The sequence below is a fragment of the Mustelus asterias genome, chromosome 15 (assembly GCF_964213995.1).
Source record: "Mustelus asterias chromosome 15, sMusAst1.hap1.1, whole genome shotgun sequence".
In the NCBI taxonomy this organism is placed as follows: Eukaryota; Metazoa; Chordata; class Chondrichthyes; order Carcharhiniformes; family Triakidae; genus Mustelus; species Mustelus asterias.
Window position 1 is genome coordinate 11,579,190 of NC_135815.1, and position 21,027 is coordinate 11,600,216.

At 45.9% G+C, this 21,027-nt stretch overlaps 1 protein-coding gene across 1 annotated transcript in view; it reads right to left on the reverse strand.

Moving 5' to 3' along the window:
• LOC144504334 (tetraspanin-33-like) overlaps positions 1–21,027 on the reverse strand; it is a 61,119-nt gene that overhangs the window by 11,869 nt on the left and 28,223 nt on the right. Inside the window, exons 2-3 of the mRNA XM_078229500.1 lie at positions 11,588–11,645; positions 1,058–1,185 (exon numbers count right to left, since the gene is read on the reverse strand). Coding sequence (XP_078085626.1) covers positions 1,058–1,185; positions 11,588–11,645 — 186 coding nt within the window. The remainder of the gene's footprint in view (positions 1–1,057; positions 1,186–11,587; positions 11,646–21,027) is intronic.

The following is a 21,027-nucleotide window of genomic DNA, read 5'->3' on the forward strand; positions in this document are numbered from 1 at the left end:
CGGATTCCTGTTGAAAAGGAGAGGACTGAACTCTGCTATGACAGCCCCATGGTCAGCTGTCTTCCCTGCCTCGACTCTCACATCAGGAAGGACCTTGGGGTTCTGCACGGTGTCTGGAACTTGTCGAGTTATGTTTAGTTTAGTTTATTTATTAGTGTCACAAGTAGGCTTACATTAACACTACAATGAAGTTACTGAGAAAATCCCCAAGTCGCCACACTCCGGCACCTGTTCAGGTACACTGGGGGAGAACTTAGCATGGCCAATGCACCTAACCAGCCCATCTTTCGGACTGTGGGAGGAAACTGGAGCACCTGGAGGAAACCCACGCAGACACAGGGAGAACGTGCAGACTCCGCACAGACAGTGACCGAAGTTGGGAATCGAACTCGGGTCCCTGGCACTGTGAGGCAGCAGTGCTAACCACTGTGCCACCATACCGCCCCAAAGAATATTTATATCACTACTTAACACTCATACCTGTAGGGGTTGTGGTTTCAGCATCGGCAGAGAATACTGTCACAGGCAGACGGATACACACAGACACATGTACCTATATATGTGTGGGCTGGTCCACACTAAGGCTGCCTACCTTTCCCTGAGTCAACTTCTCCAGGAGGAATGGTACTAAAACAAAAATACAAAGTACAAAAAGGGGAAGGAAAGCTTTGCATATTTAGCAAGTAGTGTGTCTTTCTGCATAGCTGCAGATTACACCAGTCTGCAATCCCACATTTTCAATGGAACCTCTCCATTGTGGCCCAGTGGCCTCGGAAGGAGAGGATCTAAAATGATCTAAAGCTAGAGTTTTGTCCATAATTAAATGTAAATTGTCATCGCACACAGACCAAGTGCTGGAAAATGGAATTAGAACAGATAAGTGCTTGATGGCCAGTGCAGACACGATGGGCTGAATGGCCTCTTTCTGTGCTATAAAACTCTATGACTCTATGACCCCAGGAAGGTTGTGGGGACAATGTATTTTGTACGGTTTTTGAAATGTGTGCAGTCATGCATCGACGTTCTATGGATATGGTTTTTGCTTCAATAAACTCACCAGTTGCAGTAACACAATGTTTTCTCGCAAGGCCCCAATGCAGCCGCAGAAGGTGATTAAAAACATAACGGCTCCAACCACAATCATAATGATCGCAGGGTCAATCACAAAGGTATCCCGCACAGCGTCTGTAAGAAAAGCAGAGGGGCCATCATTTCATTGACTCAGTGGAATAGATCCTTCACTTCAACATGAACCGGGATAGCTAGGAAGGAAACCTGACCCCATCTGGCCTCTATGTGACTCGAGATGACTCTTAAAGACTCCATGAAGTGATCTAGCAAGCCACTCAGTTGTATCAAAACCACACAGGAATGGGGATGTAAATACTGACCTAGCAATTGAGGCCCACATCTAAAGACCTAATTATTTTTAAATGCAAAAATTTCCATTATAATCATAGAATCGTAGAATTCTTACAATGCAGAAGGAGGCCATTCAGTCCATCAAGTCTGCACCAGCAACAATCAGGTCCTATCCCCCTAACCCCATGTATTTACCCTGCTAATCTCCCTGACACTAAGGGGCAATTTAGCATGGCCAATCCACCTAACCAGCACTAAAAGAGAAAATGCTGGAAAATCTCAGCAGGTCTGGCAGCATCTGTAAGGAGAGAAAAAGCTGCTTTGACAAAGGGTCATCTGGACTCGAAACATCAGCTCTTTTCTCTCCTTACAGATGCTGCCAGACCTGCTGAGATTTTCCAGCGTTTTCTCTTTTAGTTTCAGATTCCAGCATCTGCAGTAATTTGCTTTTATCACCTAACCAGCATGTCTTTCGGACTGTGGGAGAAAACCAGAGCACCCAGAGGAAACCCACGCAGACATGGGGAGAATGTGCAAACTCCACACAGACAGTGACCCAAGACTGAAATTGAACCCGTGTCCCTGGCCCTGTGAGACAGCAATGCTAACCATTGTGCCGCTGTGCCACCCATAAGAACATAAGAACATAAGAAATAGGAGCAGGAGTAGGCCATCTGGCCCATCGAGCCTGCCCCGCCATTCAACAAGATCATGGCTGATCTGAAGCGAATCAGTTCCACTTACCCGCCTGCTCCCCATATCCCCTAATTCCCTTATCGATCAGAAAACTATCTACCCATGATTTAAACATATTCAACGAGGAAGCCTCCACCACTTCAATGGGCAGAGAATTCCAGAGATTTACCACCCTCTGAGAGAAGAAGTTCCCCCTCAACTCTGTTCTGAACCGGCCCCCCCTTATTTTGAGGCTGTGCCCTCTAGTTCTGGTTTCCCTTCTAAGTGGAAAGAATCTCTACACCTCTACCCTATCCAGCCCATTCATTATATTATATGTCTCTAAAAGATCACCCCTCATCCTTCTAAACTCCAACGAGTACAGACCCAATCTGTTTAATCTCTCCTCATAAGCTACACCCCTCATCTCCGGTATCAACCTGGTGAACCTTCTCTGCACTCCCTCCAAGGCCAATATATCCTTTCGCAAATAAGGGGACCAAAACTGCACACAGTACTCCAGTTGCGGCCTCACCAGTGCCTTGTACAGTTGCAGCAAGACCTCCCTGCTTTTATATTCTATCCCCCTCGCGATAAAGGCCAACATTCCATTCGCCTTCTTGATCACCTGCTGCACCTGCAGACTGAGTTTTTGCGATTCGTGCACAAGGACCCCCAGGTCCCTCTGCACAGTCGCACGATGTAATTTTGCTCCATTTAAATAATATTCCAATTTACTATTATTTCTTCCAAAGTGGATAACCTCACATTTGCTAACGTTATATTCCATCTGCCAGATCCTCGCCCACTCGCTCAGCCTATCCAAATCTCTCTGCAGACTTTCCGCGTCCTCCACGCAATTCGCTTTCCCACTCACCTTCGTGTCTTCAGCAAACTTGAATACCCTACATTCAGTCCCCTCCTCCAGATCATCTATGTAAATGGTAAACAATTGAGGCCCCAGCACCGATCCCTGCGGCACGCCACTGGTCACCAACTGCCAACCAGAAAAGCACCGATTTATCCCAACTCTCTGCTTCCTGTTAGATAGCCAATCCCCAATTCCATGTTTCCCTGACTCTGTTTATGCAACAATCAACTCCAACACCCAGGTATGTCAATAGACGACTCTCACTAGAACATCTGCATGATCACCTTTACTGAAATTAGGGTGGCACGGTGCCACAGTGGTTCGCACTGCTGCCTCAGAGCGCCAGGGACCCGGGTCCGATTCTCGGCTTGGGTGACCGTCTGTGCGGAGTCTGCATGTTCTCACCATGTCAGTGGACGTGGTATATATGGATTTTAGTAAGGCGTTTGATAAGGTTCACCATGGTAGGCTTCTGCAGAAAATGCAGATGTATGGGATTGGGGGTGATCTAGGAAATTGGATCAGGAATTGGCTAGCGGATAGGAAACAGAGGGTGGTGGTTGATAGTAAATATTCATCATGGAGTGCGGTTACAAGTGGTGTACCTCAGGGATCTGTTTTGGGGCCACTGCTGTTTGTAATATTTATTAATGATCTGGATGAGGGTATAGTTGGGTGGATTAGCAAATTTGCTGATGACACCAAAGTCGGTGGTGTGGTAGACAGTGAGGAAGGGTGTCGTAGTTTGCAGGAAGACTTAGACAGGTTGCAAAGTTGGGCCGAGAGGTGGCGGATGGAGTTTAATGCGGAGAAGTGTGAGGTAATTCACTTTGGTAGGAATAACAGATGTGTTGAGTATAGGGCTAACGGGAGGACTTTGAATAGTGTGGAGGAGCAGAGGGATCTAGGTGTATGTGTGCATAGATCCCTGAAAGTTGGGAATCAAGTAGATAAGGTTGTTAAGAAGGCATATGGTGTCTTGGCGTTTATTGGCAGGGGGATTGAATTTAGGAGTCGTAGCGTTATGTTGCAACTGTACACAACTCTGGTGCGGCCGCACTTGGAGTACTGTGTGCAGTTCTGGTCCCCACATTACAGGAAGGATGTGGAGGCTTTGGAGAGGGTGCAGAGGAGGTTTACCAGGATGTTGCCTGGTATGGAGGGGAGATCCTATGAGGAGAGGCTGAGGGATTTGGGATTGTTTTCGCTGGAAAGGCGGCGGCTAAGAGGGGATCTTATTGAAACATATAAGATGATTAGAGGTTTAGATAGGGTGGATAGTGATAGCCTTTTTCCTCTGATGGAGAAATCCAGCACGAGGGGGCATGGCTTTAAATTGAGGGGGGGTAGTTATAGAACCGATGTCAGGGGTAGGTTCTTTACCCAGAGGGTGGTGAGGGATTGGAATGCCCTGCCAGCATCAGTAGTAAATGCGCCTAGTTTGGGGGTGTTTAAGAGATCCGTAGATAGGTTCATGGACGAAAAGAAATTGGTTTAGGTTGGAGGGTCACAGTTTTTTTTTTTTTTTTAACTGGTCGGTGCAACATCGTGGGCCGAAGGGCCTGTTCTGCGCTGTAATGTTCTATGTTCTATGTTCTATGTTCTATGTCTGTGTGGCTTTTTCCGGGTGCTCCGGTTTCTTCCCACAGTCCAAAAGACGTGCAGGTTAGGTGCATTGGCCATGTTAAATTCTCCCTCAGTGTACCCGAACAGGCGCCAGAGTGTGGCGACTAGGGGATTTTCACAGTAACTTCATTTGTTCACCAGACTGATTCCTGATTCCCAGAATGGCAGGAATAACATATGAAGAGAGACTGGATTGAATGGGCTTGCACTCACTGGAATTTAGAAGAATGAGAGGGGATCTCATAGAAACATATAAAACCCTGATGGGACTGGACAGGCTAGATGCTGGAAGAATGTTCCCAATATTGGGGAAGTGCAGAACTAGGGGTCATAGTCTAAGAATAAGGGATAAGCCATTCAAGACTGAGACGAGGAAGAACGTCTTCACTCAGAGAGTTGTGAACCTGTGGAACTCTCTACCACAGAAAGTTGTTGGGGCCAGTTCATTAGATATGTTGAAGAGGGAGATGGACGTGGCCCTTGTGGCTAAAGGGATCAAGGGGTATGAGAAAAATATCAGCCATGATTGAATGGCAGAGCAGACTTGACGGGCCAAGTGGTCTAATTCTGCTCCTATGTCTTATGGTTTTATCGGAGGAATTTCTTCAGCCAGAGAGTGGTAAATCTGTGGAACTCTGTGCCTCAGAAGGCTGTGGAGGCCAGGTCATTGAGTGTCTTTAAGACAGAGATAGATAGGTTCTTGATTAATAAGAGGATCAGGGCTTATGGGGAAAAGGCAGGAGAATGGGGATGAACGTTCCGAGCAGACAGGGAGGTGTTGGTAGGTTAAAGGGACTGTGGCGCACGAAAGCTGTGCAGGACCTAGTTGCGAAGAAAAGGAAAGCGTACAAAAGGTTCAGAGAGCTTGGCGAAGATAGGGATGTAGATGAGTATACGGCTTGTAGGAAGGGACTAAAGAAGGAAATTAGGAGAGCCAGAAGGGGTCACGAGAAGGCCTTGGCAGGTAGAATTAAGGAGAACCCTAAGGCGTTCTATAAATATGTGAAAAGTAAAAGGATGAGACGTGAAGGAATAGGGCCTATAAAAGGTGAAGGCGGGAAAGTCTGTGCGGAACCAGTAGAAATGGCAGAGGTGCTTATTTTGCCTCGGTTTTCACAGAGGAAAAGGACGTGGGTGGATGTTCTGCGGGCTTGTGGTGGACTGAAAAGATTGAGTATGTGGACTTCAAGAAAGAGGTTGTGCTGGAATCTTTGAATGGCATCAAGATAGATAAGTCGCCGGGTCCGGATGGGATGTACCCCAGGTTACTGTGGGAGGCGAGGGAAGAGATTGCAGAGCCTCTGGCGATGATCTTTGCGTCGTCGATGGAGATGGGAGAGGTGCCGGAGGATTGGAGGATTGCGGATGTGGTTCCTATTTTCAAGAAGGGGAATAGGGAAAGCCCAGGAAATTACCGACTGGTGAGTCTAACCTCAGTGGTTGGTGAGCTGATGGAGAAGATCCTGAGGGACAGGATTTATGAGCATTTAGAGAGGTTTGGTATGCTCAAGAATACTCAGCATGGCTTTGTCAAAGGCAGATCGTGCCTTACGAGTCTGGTGGAGTTCTTCGAAAATGTGACTGAACACATTGACGAAGGGAAAGCGGTAGATGTGGTTTATATGGATTTTAGCAAGGTGCTCGATAAGGTCCCCCATACAAGGCTTCTCGAAAAAGTGAGAGGGCATGGGATCCAAGGGGCTGCTGCCCTGTGGATCCAGAACTGGCTTGCCCAAAGGAGGCAGAGAGTGTGTATAGATGGGTCTTTTTCTAAATGGAGGTCGGTCACCAGTGGTGTGCCCCAGGGATCTGTTCTGGGACCCTTGCTGTTTGTCATTTTCATAAATGACCTGGATGAGGAAGTGGAGGGATGGGTTGGTAAGTTTGCCGACGACACGAAGGTTGGTCGGGTTGTGGATAGTCTGGAGGGATGTCAGAAGTTACAGAGGGACATAGATAGGATGCAAGACTGGGCGGAGAAGTGGCAGATGGACTTCAACCCAGATAAATGCGTAGTGGTCCATTTTGGCAGGTCAAATAGGGTGAAGGAGTACAATATAAAGGGAAAGACTCTTAGTACTGTAGAGGATCAGAAGGACCTTGGGGTCCGGGTCCATAGGACTCTAAAATCGGCCCCGCAGGTGGAGGAGGTGGTTAAGAAGGCGTATGGTGTGCTGGCCTTTATCAATCGAGGGATTGAGTTTAGGGGTCCGGGGATAATGATGCAGCTATATAAGACCCTCATCAGACCCCACTTGGAGTACTGTGTTCAGTTCTGGTCGCCTCATTACATGAAGGATATGGAAATGGTTGAAAGGGTGCAGAGGAGATTTACAAGGATGTTGCCTGGATTGAGTGGCATGCCTTATGAGGGTAGGCTGAGGGAGCTCAGTCTTTTCTCCTTGGAGAGACGTAGGATGAGAGGAGTCCTAATAGAGGTATATAAGATGTTGAGAGGCATAGATCGGGTGGACTCTCAGAGGCTTTTTCCCAGGGTGGAAATGGCTGCTACGAGAGGACACAGGTTTAAGGTGCTGGGGGGTAGGTACAGGGGAAATGTTAGGGGGAAGTCTTTCACACAGAGGGTGGTGGGCAAGTGGAATTGGCTGCCGTCAGTGGTGGTGGAGGAAAACTCAATAGGAACTTTTAAGAGACTCCTGGATGAGTACATGGGACTTAATCGGATGGAGGGTTATAGGTAGGCCTAGAAGGTAGGGATGTGTTCGGCACAACTTGCGGGGCCGAAGGGCCTGTTTGTGCTGTAGTTTTTCTATGTTTCTAAAAATATCAGCCATGATTGAATGGTAGAGCAGACTCGATGGGCCGAGTGGCCTAATTCTGCTCCTATGTCTTATGGTCTTATGGGTATGGAGAGAAAGCGGGAGTGGGATAGTGAAAGTGCATGGTCAGCCATGATTGTGTTGAATGGTGCAGATTCGAAGGGCCGAATGGCCTATTCCTGCACCTATTTTCTATGTTTCTATTGCAGTGTTAATGTAAGCCTACTTGTGACAATAATAAATGAACTTAATATAGCTGTTTGAGGGTAAATCCACATCTGGCATGTGGGAGTCTTTTAAGGAACAGTTGTTAGGGCTACAGGACAGGCATGTGCCTGTAAAAAAGAAGGATAGGAAGGGTAGGATTCAAGAACCGTGGATAACCAGGAAAATTGAGGGACTGGTCAAAAAGAAAAGGTATGTTAGGTCCAGGCAGCTAAAAACGGAGGGAGCTCTGGAGGAGTACAAAGAAAGTAGGAAAGAACTCAAAGGGGGAATTAGAAGGGCAAAAAGGGGTCACGAAATGTTCTTGGCAGACAGGATTAAGGAGAATTCCAAGGCATTTTATTCATACGTTAGGAACAAAAGGGTTGTCAGGGAAAAAAATTGGACCTCTCGGGGACAAAAGTGGGGAATTATGTTTGGAGCCCAAAGAAGTAGGGGAGATCCTAAATGAATACTTTGCGTCGGTATTCACAAAGGAGAGGGATGTGTTGACTGGGAGTGTCTCGGAGGGGAGTATTGAACCATTGGAGAAAATCTCCATTACAAGGGAGGAAGTGTTAGGTTTGTTAGAGAATATAAAGACTGACAAATCCCCAGGGCCTGATGGAATCTATCCAAGGCTGCTCAGGGAGACGAGAGATGAAATCGCTGGGCCTCTGACGCAAATCTTTGTCTCGTCACTGGACGCAGGTGAGGTCCCAGAGGATTGGAGGATAGCTAATGTGGTCCGGTTATTTAAGAAGGGTAGGAAGGATAACCTGGGTAATTATAGGCTGGTGAGCTTGACGTCCGTGGTGGGGAAGTTGTTGGAGAAGATTCTTAGAGATAGGATGTATGCGCATTTAGAAAGGAGTAAACTCATTAACGATAGTCAGCATGGTTTTGTGAGAGGGAGGTCATGCCTCACTAACCTGGTGGCGTTTTTTGAAGAAGTGACCAGAATGGTTGACGAGGGAAGGGCCGTGGATGTCGTCTATATGGACTTCAGTAAAGCGTTTGACAAGGTCCCTCATGGTAGGCTGGTGAGAAAGGTTGGATCTCATGGGATAAAGGGGGAGGTGGCTAGATGGGTGGAGAACTGGCTTGGTCACAGAAGACAGAGGGTGGTAGTGGAAGGGTCTTTGTCCAGCTGGAGGCCTGTGACTAGTGGTGTTCCGCAGGGCTCTGTACTGGGACCTCTGCAGTTTGTGATTTATATAAACGATCTGGAAGAAGGTGTAACTGGGGTGATCAGTAAGTTTGCGGACGACACAAAATTGGCAGGACTTGCAGATAGTGAGGAGCATTGTCAGAAGCTACAGAAGGATATAGATAGGCTGGAAATTTGGGCAAAGAAATGGCAGATGGAGTTCAATCCTGATAAATGCGAAGTGATGCATTTTGGTAGAAATAATGTAGGGAGGAGCTATACGATAAATGGCAGAACCATAAAGGGTGTAGATACGCAGAGGGACCTGGGTGTGCAAGTCCACAGATCCTTGAAGGTGACGTCACAGGTGGAGAAGGTGGTGAAGAAGGCATATGGCATGCTTGCCTTTATAGGACGGGGCATAGAGTATAAAAGTTGGGGTCTGATGTTGCAGATGTATAGAACGTTGGTTCAGCCGTATTTGGAATACTGCATCCAGTTCTGGTCGCCACACGACCAGAAGGACGTGGAGGCTTTGGAGAGAGTACAGAGGAGGTTTACCAGGATGTTGCCTGGTATGGAGGGGCTTAGTTATGAGGAGAGATTGGGTAAACTGGGGTTGTTCTCCCTGGAAAGACGGAGGATGAGGGGAGACTTAATAGAGGTGTATAAAATTATGAAAGGCATAGATAGGGTGAATGGTGGGAAGCTTTTCCCCAGGTCGGTGGTGATGTTCACGAGGGGTCATAGGTTCAAGGTGAAGGGGGGGAGGTTTAACACAGATATCAGAAGGACATATTTTACACAGAGGGTGGTGGGGGCCTGGAATGTGCTGCCAGGCAAGGTGGTGGAGGCGGACACACTGGGAACATTTAAGACTTATCTAGATAGCCATATGAACAGAGTGGGAATGGAGGGATACAAAAGAATGGTCTAGTTTGGACCAGGGAGCGGCACGGGCTTGGAGGGCCGAAGGGCCTGTTCCTGTGCTGTATTGTTTTTTGTTTGTTCTTGACCTTTCTAAGGATCCCAGGAATATTTAGCTATCACATTCAGGTTGTAGTCAGTCCCTAACATCAATCGCATCATATCCTTTAAGCTGAATTTGTGCTTCTAATTAATTTCATCTGCTGCATGTGCTTGTGACCAGAATTCTTATTTGGGGAACTTTTCCCACCTTGCGCAAGACATTTTCTCATACTTTCAGTGGTAAGGCAATCAAAAAACCATAAATCATTCAAGAAATAGTTGAATGAGTTGTGCTCAATGGATGTGATCCAGTTTTGAGATTCAGGTATCGAGCTTCTACCCTGCTATCCCATCTAATCTCAAAATACTGAACTGTGAACCATTGCTTCCTACTTAGAGGATTGGTGCTGCTCTTTTGTGAGTTGTGAATCTTTGAAACTCATGTAAGACCTGTATTTATTAGGGATAAAGTTCCATAATCTTAGGAGACACAAAAGACCAGTCTAACTGACTCCCAGAGAGGAGACAATCTCTTTGCATCCAGTATGAGTATAGAACTGCCACAACTCATCATACTCAGGCAGTATGTGTTCATCTTTATGCAAAGTTGCTATATCTGACCTTCACTGAAGAGATGTTTGCTAGAATTTTACCGCCCCGCCCACCACGGGAATCGGAGCTGGCGAGGGGCGGACCATGGGAAGGTCCGTTGACCTCAGGTGGGATTTTGCGGTTTTGGAACGAGCGAGGCTGTAAATCCCCGCCCGTTCTGTGTACACACACACGAATTAGGAGCAGAAGGAGGCCACTCGGCCCCTTGAGCCAGCTCCACCTTTCAGTAGGATCATGGCTGATCTGATTGTAGCATCAACCCCACATTCCTGCCGACACCCAATAGCCTTTCACCCCCCCTCCCCCACTTTGTTAATCAAGAATCTATCGAGCTCTGCCTTAAAAATGTTCAAAGACTCTGTTTCCACTGCCTTTTGAGGAAGAGAGTTCCAGAGACTTACCACCCTCTGAGAGAAAACATTTCTCCTCATCTCTGTCTTAAATGAGTGACCCCTTATTTTTAAACAGTGACCCCGAGTTCTAGATTCTCCGACGAGAGAAACATCCTCTCCACACCCACCCTGTCAATACCCCTCAGAATCTATAAGGTTTTGATCAAATCACCTCTCACTCTTCTAAACTCTAGTGGATACAACCTAACCTCTCCAACCTTTCCTCATGTGACAACCCTCTCATTCCTGGTTTATTCAGAATTCTGAAGTCAGGCCACTGCTGGTGTATAAGTAGAACACAGGCGCTACCACAAAGTTCAGGAGTTATAGGTATTGGAAATCTCTGGGTAATCACTTTGCTGAACACCTTCGCTCCATCCGCAAGCAGGACCCAGACCTTCCTGTCGCTTGCCACTTCAAGACACCACCCTGCTCTCCTGCCCACGTGTCCGTCCTTGGCCTTTTGCAATGTTCCAGTGAACCCCAATGCAAACTGGAGGAACAGCACCTCATCTTCCGATTGGACACTTTACAACCTTCCGGACTGAACATTGAGTTCAACAACTTCAGAGCGTGAACTCTCCCCTCCACCTTCACCCTATTTTATTTCATTTCGTTCATCTCATTCATTCACATTCCCTTTGTTCCATTCCAGCCCCCTCACCCTCCACCATCCTCAGAGTATAAATCTCTGCTGACTCTCTTTGCTCTTAGCTCTGATGAAGGGTCATCCAGGCTCAAAATATTGGCTCTATTCTCTCCCCACGGACGCTGTCAGATCTGCTGAGATTTTCCAGCATTCTCTGTTTTTGTTTCAGATTCCAGCATCCGCAGTATTTTGCTTTGATCTTGGAAATCTCCAGATGCCAATGCAGGGCTTTGCAGAATCTCGAAACCCATTGCCCATACCCAATATCAGTGAGTGAAAGGAAAGTTTATCACCTACCTGTAGCTTTCTGAATCTTAGCGTATACTCCAATGGCAACAATCACCAGTGAGATGATCTGTAAGGTGAGAATGTAAATACCGTAAACAGCTGTATGAACATCAACGGTTAACAGATCAGTGACCTCTGCTCATTAAATCAGAAGCACAACAAACTCCTACTAAAACAGTATGTTAAAGCAGCAATGTATTATGGAGCTGTGATCAAAGACAAAGTCTTTGTGCCCTGCTTGTGATCAGAACTCCCACCCACCTGACGAAGGAACAGCCTGTTCCGAAAGCTCGTGGCTTTTGCTACCAAATAAACCTGTTGGACTTTAACCTGGTGTTGTTAGACTTCTTACTGTGTTTACCCCAGTCCAACACCGGCGTCTCCACATCATCAAAGACAAGAGCAGGAATGAGCATTAAATCACCAACGTTCAGACAGCAGGCTCTGCTTGCCACACTCTCCTAATGGGCTAGATCGGCAAATGTTAGCTTTTGGACCTCATTTTAACCACAGAACTACGTCATAAGATTTCATGTAATTTTAATGACACAAATGTTATTGTATATTTTTTTAAAACACTATTAACTTAAATGCTTTATAACGGTACGGTTAGCACTGCTGCCTCACAGCACCAGGGACCCGGGTTTGATTCCCGTCTTGGGTCACTGTCCGTGTGGAGTTTGACCGTTCTCCCCATGTCTGCGTGGGTTTCCTCCGGGTGCTCCGGTTTCCTCCCACAGTCCAAAAATGTGCGGGTTAGGTGGATTGGCCATGCTAAATTGCCCCTCAGTGTCAGGGGATTAGCTAGGGTATAGTTATGGGGATTGGGCCTGGGTAGGGTTGTGGTCGGTGCAGGCTCGATGGGCCAAATGGCCTCCTTTTGCACTGTAGGATTCTATGATAAGAAGCAGTGCATTGTTTCTAACTATGCATTCAGGTTTATTTCCTTCTTCCCTCGTGAATTCTCTTATAAGACACATTAATCTTAAAGTTATTTTCTTCTGTAGGGACCTCTCGAAAGTATGCCCCAGTCCTCCAGAGAATTTTCCCCAGCTCCATGTATTCTCAGGGCGTATCGCTCCTCAGAATTTTGGCTAAGATAAAGTGTCAGATCAAGCTCAAAGATGGAATGCAATGCCTTATCTTGTCAGCTCGGATCGTGTTTATCTCTCTCGTGGGGACCATGAATTGGATTCAATTAGAATTTGAACTTGGTTTTTGGAGGAAGCAAGGAATGGATTGGGGTTTGCCTGGTCCCCTCTGAGCATTGCCTTTGTAACTTTAAGAATGGAATTTTAAAAATTGATAAAAGTAAATCTTTCACTCAGCCCTCAGGCTGTAATAACTCATTGAATATATATCATAAATATCACATCTCAGAGTGCAACTTCAATACCTTTTCACCATTTGTAAAGACCATGTTGAAATGTCTGTCACGTTTCTTTGACCATACTGAAGCCCCCCCCGGGAGTGCAACATGATATATGTGGAGAAGCTGAATATTATTGCACTTTACGTGATGGCCACTTTGAAATGTTTGTAACGTTCTTCCAGATATTTTAAAATATATTTGTGCAAAAAATATAAACCCTTGACTTTGGGTGCCTCAGTCCCTTGTTCCGGTTAATTTTCCAATACTTCCAAGTTAATTTGCTGATTACTTCTCTTTGCAATAAGACACTATGAGGCCTACTGTAGATTTCCCAGTAGCTTCAAATCAGTCAATATTCCAGCTTCTGTTTCTCACAAAGTTTGAACTGAGATTAAGCCTCATGCATCTTCCATGCAGTCAAATATGAAGTTAGTGTTTTACTCTGCTTACAGTGCAGGCCTGTCTAACTGTCATTTATTTTGGCTAACTGATCTCAGTAAGATGCAAACCATTAGAGGGCCAATGTGCAACTTAAAATCTTTCCTAGCAAATAACAAAATAAATTGAGAAACCAGAGATGCTTTTTGTCCTACCCACCTCCATGATGATGTAGTCTGCTCTGAGGAGTCCTCAATCTGACTTTTAAGTTAGTTATCCCTCAGTTACAATTCATTTTTTGTTCTGATGAGGTAAATGGGTTTTATAACTTTTCAGGATTCATTGAATGCCTTTCAACTCCTTAGCTCAAAATCCCAAAACAAAACATCTCTTTGAGCTGTATTTCGTTGCAAGCAGTGTGGATATCATTACCGGAATTTTACCAGCACGGACGCCCAAGGCTCGTACGATCGCGCCCGAAGCCAACGTGGAATGCTGTTCTGTGAGCCCCGCCCACCCCAATTTCGGAGCGGCTGTGCCGGTAAAATCAGGGCCCATGTCTCCAGTTCTCCAGCTAAGGAAGCCCATCTATTGCTTCATGATCTGAACCTTTTAAGAGCAGTTAACCTCTCAAAGCAAGATGGCGTGGACCCAACCTTCTAAGTGTAATAGCCTCCAAGCTTTAGTTGCATTTATCCCCCTTTCCACAGTTCAACTTTAATTTCTAAAAATTAAAGTTGTATATTAAAACACATGGACAATGAACTAGATATTCACAACATTACAATACAATTCATGTCTGACAGTCCATTGAGTACATTACAGATCCATTTGCCTCAAAAAAGTACACACCATTCTAAGTTGCTTCTCTGCACTTACAACACAGACTACATCTACATTTGAATGTTCCCTGATGCATACAATTACTTGTAAGAATTAATGGATCAATTGGACAATCTGAAAGTATAGTTGCGTCAGTGAGTATGAACACTGTCTGGTAGTCACAGATCCTGCTTGCTATCTTTGATGGTGGCTCGTGCATTATATAAATGATGTATGAACTGCTGCGTAAACAGGAACAAGCACAGTAAGGGCAGTGTTTGAAAAATCACCATTCAGTCTCAGTCACTCAGTTCGGAATGCAAAGCAGCCACTGTCAGCCACAAAAAGAATGAGATTAACTTAGATGAAACATTTTCACAGTCCAATTAACATGGCACCAAAGCGAAAAAACAACAGTCCAGAGGAACCTGTGGGCCAGTGCTCAGTGTATTCTCCTCCCTTTCCTCTCACTGATATGCAACCAGACTCATTCAGACATTTCTGAGGGGTAATTTTAACCCCAATAAAGGAGTGGGTTTAGGTTGGTTGTTTAAGGTTTGAATCCTGCCCCAGCCCGCGCACTGCAGTCAGGACAGTGGGCAGCACAAACAGCTCCAAAGCGGTGGGACGGCACTTTAAATATTACAGTGTGGCTGAGTGACTCATTTTTATTTGCCATTTGAAACTGAACTGGATAACCAGGTTTCCCTCACTTCAAGAGAGTCGCAGGCTAAACTGGGATGGGGGACTGCTGCATTGGCACGTAAATGCCTTTCCACCTATTTACCAGAACCAGTGTGCTAATCTGGCCAACTCCCTGCAACCAAATTTCCTTTCCGATCTCCCCCTCGCCCTCCAAAGCTTCCCACAAAGCCTCTGATATCCCTACAGTCTCTTGCAACTGAGACCTTCAGAATCTCCTCCATTCAGACCTCTCTGATCTAACCGTCTATCACCCAAGGTTAATGATTACTCCCTTCGCTTTGGCCTCAGATACCCCTCAAAGGCCTCCAATTCTCCTAACAGACCTGGGGATTGGACCACCATTGGCGTCCTCCCTCTGCCACCTCCACCACATCCCCCCCCCCTCCTGGACCCCAAGCAAGACCCTCACCATCCTCACTCCCTCCAGTCAGGACACGGATACACCTGGCCCTGGTGCCTCAGGGTTTGGTTGGGCTTCACTGAAACAGTGCAGCATCCTGTGGACGGAGGAGCAACAACAAGGTGGATAATTAAAATTGCAAGCTACCAGAATCATAAAATCCTACAGTGCAGAAGGAGGCCGTTTGGCCCATCGAGTCTGCACCAACCACAACTCCACCCAGGCCATATCCCCATAAACCCATGCATTTACCCTGCTGGTCGCCCAACACTAAGGGCCAATCCACCTAACCCACACACCTTTGGACTGTGGGAGGAAATCGGAGCACCTGGAGGAAACCCACACGGGGAGAATGTGCAGACTCTGCACAGACAATGACCCAAACCAGGAATCAAATGCGGGTCCCTGGCGCTGTGAGACAGCAGTGCTAATTACTGTGCCACCACGCCGTCCCTAGCTTGGGGTCATACTTGCAGACTGAGTAAATGGTCACTCAATCTGCGTTTTGGTCTCCTCAATGCAGAGGGGACCGCATTGTGAGCAGCTCATACAATATGCTAAATTGAAAAATATACACATCAATTACTGCTTCACTTGGAAAGAGTGTTTAGGGTCTTGGAGGAAGGAGGTAAAAAGGTGGTTATTACATTACCTGCATTTACATGAAATGGTGCCATGGGGTAGAGGGGGGGAGATGTGTTTGGTGGTGGCATCATGCTGGAGGTGTCAGGAATGGCGGAGGATGATCCGTTGCATGTAGAAGTTGGTGGGTTGGAAGGCGAGTTTAGGGGGAACTCACTCTATCATAGTTCTGGGAGGAAGGGAAAGGGGAGTGAGCAGAAGTGTAGGAAATGAGTCGGACATGGTTGAGGAAAAAGGAAGACATGTCAGAAGCATTGTTGTGGAAAGTTGCATCATCAGAACAGTTGCAATGGAGACGGAAAAACCAGGAAAACGGAACAGAATCCAGGATGTGAGGGAATGTGGTCAAGGTAGCTATGAAAGTCAATGAGTTTATAGCCAATGGTTGATAGCATGTCCCCAGAAATGGAAATGGAGAAGTCGAAGAAAGAAAGACTTGGAGATAAAGCATGTGTTGATGAGAGAAGGATGGATGTTAGGAGCAAAGTTGATGATTTTTTTTGAGTTCCAGGTGAGAACAGGAGACAGCACCAATACGGTCATCAATGTATCAGAGAAAGAGGTGAGGGAGAGGTCGCAAATAGGTCTGAAACAAGAAATGGTCAACATTTTCTACAAAATGTCAGGCGTAATTGGGACCCATGCAGGTACCATTGCAAAACCTTTCATTTGGAGGAAGTGGGATGAGTTAAAGGAGGAATTGTTCACTGAGAGGACAAGTTCAGCCAGGCAGCGGAGAGTGGAAGAAGTGGAGAGCCCTCAGATTGTTCTGGTAGAGGGCAGAGGGATTGGACGTCCATGGAGAAGTGGAGGCAGTTAGGACCAGAAAAACTGTAAATTGATGAAGCGATGTAGGACATCAAAAGAGCCACAGGTGTAGGTGGGGAGAGACTGGACTGGGAGAGTAAAATAATAGTCAAGATAAGAAGAAGTGAGTTCAGCAGGGCAGGAACAAACTGGAACAATGGGTCTGTCAGGACAGTAAAGCTTAGTTATTCAAAGTGGCAGAAGGTGGAAAGTGGTCCACAAAATTAATGCTTTATTCTCTTGATTCATCACTTTATTCACAATTTACATTTGGCCTTCAGATCAAAAACACAATTTCTAAATCTGTGATGACACCATCAATACTGAGAGACATAAAAGACAGGAGCAGGAGGAGGCCATTCAGCCCTTCATGACCTCTTCACCATTCAGTGGGATCATGGCTGACCTTCTACTTCAACACCATTTCCCGCACTATCCCCACATCCCTTGATGTTTTTAATATATAGAAATCTCAGCTAGAATTCTCTAATGTCATACGCCCCACCAACTCGGCCAGTGAGAACGGAGAATTTGGCACTCAGCCAAATCTCCATTCACAGCAGCGGGACTGGAGAATCCCAGCCACAGACAAGATCGGAGAATCCCAGCCTTAATATCAGTTTTGAACCTACTCAAAACATGATTGACTGAGCCTCCACAACCCTTTGGGGCAGAGAATTCCAAACATCTATCACCCTCTGAGTGAAGAAGTTCCCCCTCATCCCAGTCTTATCTAACCTGCCCCTTCTTCTGAGGCTGTGTCTCCTGGTTCGAGACACCCCCTCAGCCAAGGGAAACATCCTTCCTGCATCTATCCTATCGAACCCTGTAAGAATTTTGTGTATTTGAATAAAATCAGCTCTCATTCTTCCAAAATTCAGAGTAAAGGCCCCGTTTTTTTGATCTTTCCTTGGACAATCTCTCCATCCCAACAATTAGTCTGGTGAACCTTTGTTGCAGTCCCTCAATGGCAAGTGTATCTTTCCTTTGGTAAGGAGACCAGGGCCGGAATTGTCTGGTCTCGCACGCCCCGCTGCCGCTGCCAGCGAGAACGGAGAATTTGGCACTCAACTCAGCCAATCTTTCTCAACACTGGGACCGGAGAATTCCAGCAGCGGGCAAAGCTGGGGATGCCAGCCCAGAACTGTACACAGTACTCCAAATGCGAACTCACAAAGGTGCTATATAATTGCAGTAAGACATCTTTACTTCTGTACTCAAATTCTTTGGTAATAAGGGCCAACATACTTCATAATTGCTCGCTATACCTGCATGTTAACTTTCAGTGACTCATGAACAAGGACACCCAAGTCCCTTTGAAGTTCAATACTTCCCAGCCTCTTACCATTGAAGAAATACTCTGTATTTTTTTACCAAAGTGGACAAACCTCGCATTTCTCCACATTGTATTCTGCGTGCCAAATCTTTGCCTCCTGACTTAACCACTGTGAATCCACTTGAAGCATCTTTGCATCCACCTCATAACTCACATTTCCACCAAGTTTTGTGTCATCTGCAAACCTGAAAATATGACACTTAATCCCTACGTCCAAATCATTGATATAGATCGTGAATAACTGGGGCCCAAGCACTGAACCTTGCGATACACCACTTGTCACACTCTATCAACCGGCAAATGACCCATTTATTCCTACTCTCTGTTATTGTCCATTAACCAGTTTTCAATCCATGCCAGTATATTCCCTCCAATCCCATGTGCTCTAATTTTGTGTCCTAAACTCTTGTGCAGAGTCTTACCAAAAGCTTTCTGAATCTATCACATCCACCAGTTGCCCCTTATCTATTCTGCTAGTTTCATTCACAAAAAAATCCAACAGGTTTGTTAATCATTATTATCCATTCATAAATCCATGATGTCTCTGCCCAATCCTACCATTATTTAAGTAAGTAAGTTTATTTATTAGTCACAAGTAGGCTTGCATTAACACTGCAGTGAAGTTACAGTGAAAATCCCCCAGTCGCCATACTCCGGTGCCTGTTCGGGTACACTGAGGGAGAATTTAGCATGGCCAATTCACCTAACCGGCACATCTTTCAGACTGTGGGAGGAAACTGGAGCACCCGGAGGAAACACACGCAGACATGGGAGAACGTGCAGATTCCGCACAGACAGTGACCCGAGGCTGGAATTGAACCCGGGTTCCTGGTGCTGTGAGGCAGCAATGCTAACCACTGTGCCACCGTGGCACCCCAGAAATCCTGCTATCACATCCTTTATTCTAAATTCTAGCATTTTCCCTGTGACTGATGTCAGACTAATAGACCTGTAGCTCCCTGTTTTCTCACTCCCTCCTTTGTTCAATTAGTGGGGTTATGTTTACCACCTTGCAATCTGCAGGAACTTGTCCAGCGTTAAGAGTCTCCAAGAAATCCAATAGGGAGTTCAGAAGAAGCTTCCCTACGCAAAGAATGGTGAGAATATGGAAGTTGCTACCACAGGGAGTCATTGAAATGAATAATATTTAGCATTTAAGGGGAAGCTAACAAGCCTATGAAGGAGAAGGGAATAGATGATAGATTTAGGTGAGGGAAAATGGGAGGAGTCCCAGATGGAGCATAAACACCAGCATGGACCAGTTGGGCTGAATGGCCTGTTTCCGTGCCGTATATCTGATATAAATTTGGCCATTCTGTGTTAACAAAATGAGAAATCTTGCTCTGCTTCTGAAGGAGGAAGGAATGTTAGACCCAAAGGGGGACAACTCCCTTTGCCTTTTCGAGTAATAGAATCCTTAACATCCAGAACAGATGTCGGAAGGATTGTATTTCCCAGTGTCAGCTGTGGAGCCCTGCAGATTGCTCTGCAATGATTCTACTGAACAGGGAAGGCAGGTTGAGATCTCCGAGGCTGCTTCTCATTAGAAAATAAGTGCGACTGCACCGCAAACGCACAGAACAACAACATTCTCAGAAAAGGGATTATTCTTCGAGATGAATGCTGCTTGCAACTGTCCCTGTTTCGTGTTCCTTCCTTTTCTTTTGTGTTAGTTAAACTGTGAAATGGTTCATCAGACCCAGGATTGATCTTACTTCTTGCTGCTTATTTGTTGCTTGTTTTTAGTAACAGGTCCAATGGTTTGGATTAGGGTTGACGAATGTGGCCGGAATTCTCCCATCTCGCCCGCCACCGGAATTTTAGCGGGCGGGCTGCGGAGAATGTGAAATGCCATTGACGGTCGGGCGGGAATTTCCAGCTTTTAGCCCAACGTGGCCGGAAAGTTCCGCCCTGTATGTCTGAAATAATCAACAGGGAACAGGGGGAAATTGAAAGCAATGTGCCTATAATGCCAACGTGTAGGCGAGTTGTCAACTCAATTTCTGCATTACAAAATATGGAGCAAAAATCTTAATGAAATGGGATGCTGCTGTCAGTGACATTTCAGGGGTTCTCCTGACCCTTCCCACCATCGGGATCTTCCTGTCTGGTCGAAGGCAATCCCCCCTGGTGGATTCCCCAGTAGCAGGGTGAGCGAGCCATACAAAACACCACGGACTTTGGTGGGACTGGAAGATCCTACCTGCAGCCAATGGCAAACTGCTGGAAAACTCGCCACAGGGTGTGTGTGTGGGGGGGTGTGGGGGGATCCCGGCTATTGTCTACGACACTGGAGAGGAAATTTCTCTACCCATATTACCAGTGCAATGGGACAAACTAAAGGCAGTAAGAAGTTTAACAACACCAGGTTAAAGTCCAACAGGTTTATTTGGTAGCATTGCTACCAAATAAACCTGTTGGACTTTAACCTGGTGTTGTTAAACTTCTTACTGTGTTTACCCCAGTCCAACGCTGGCATCTCCACATCATGACAAACTAAAGGCACAGGAGGATTTTGTTTTAATCCCCTAGATACAATACTGTCCTGTCTAATCACATACTCAAGATCTAGAACATATCTTGTAGGCACAACCTCAGTTCCCAGAACTGTCTCTATTTAAGTACTATATTTGATTTTTTTTTGCTGTGGTTTCCAAAAGGCAAACTAAAAACAATTTCCATTTACGTGATATCTTTACCAAAGTAAATCTTCCCAAGGCAGTTTATAACAGCATTATCAGCCAAAATATTTCATTCCACATTGTAAATATCATCAGTAACCCACATCAATGACTCATGTTTAGCGATAAGAGAAGTGAACCATATGGACCCTCTGCCATTCAATACAATCTTGGCTGATCTTCAACATCAACTCCACTTTCCTGCCCGCTCTCATATCCCTCAACTTTTGAACGACCAGAAGTTTGTGAAGAAATCTCTCCTCATCTTGTCCTAACTGATCATCCCCTTTTCCTGAGATTGTATCA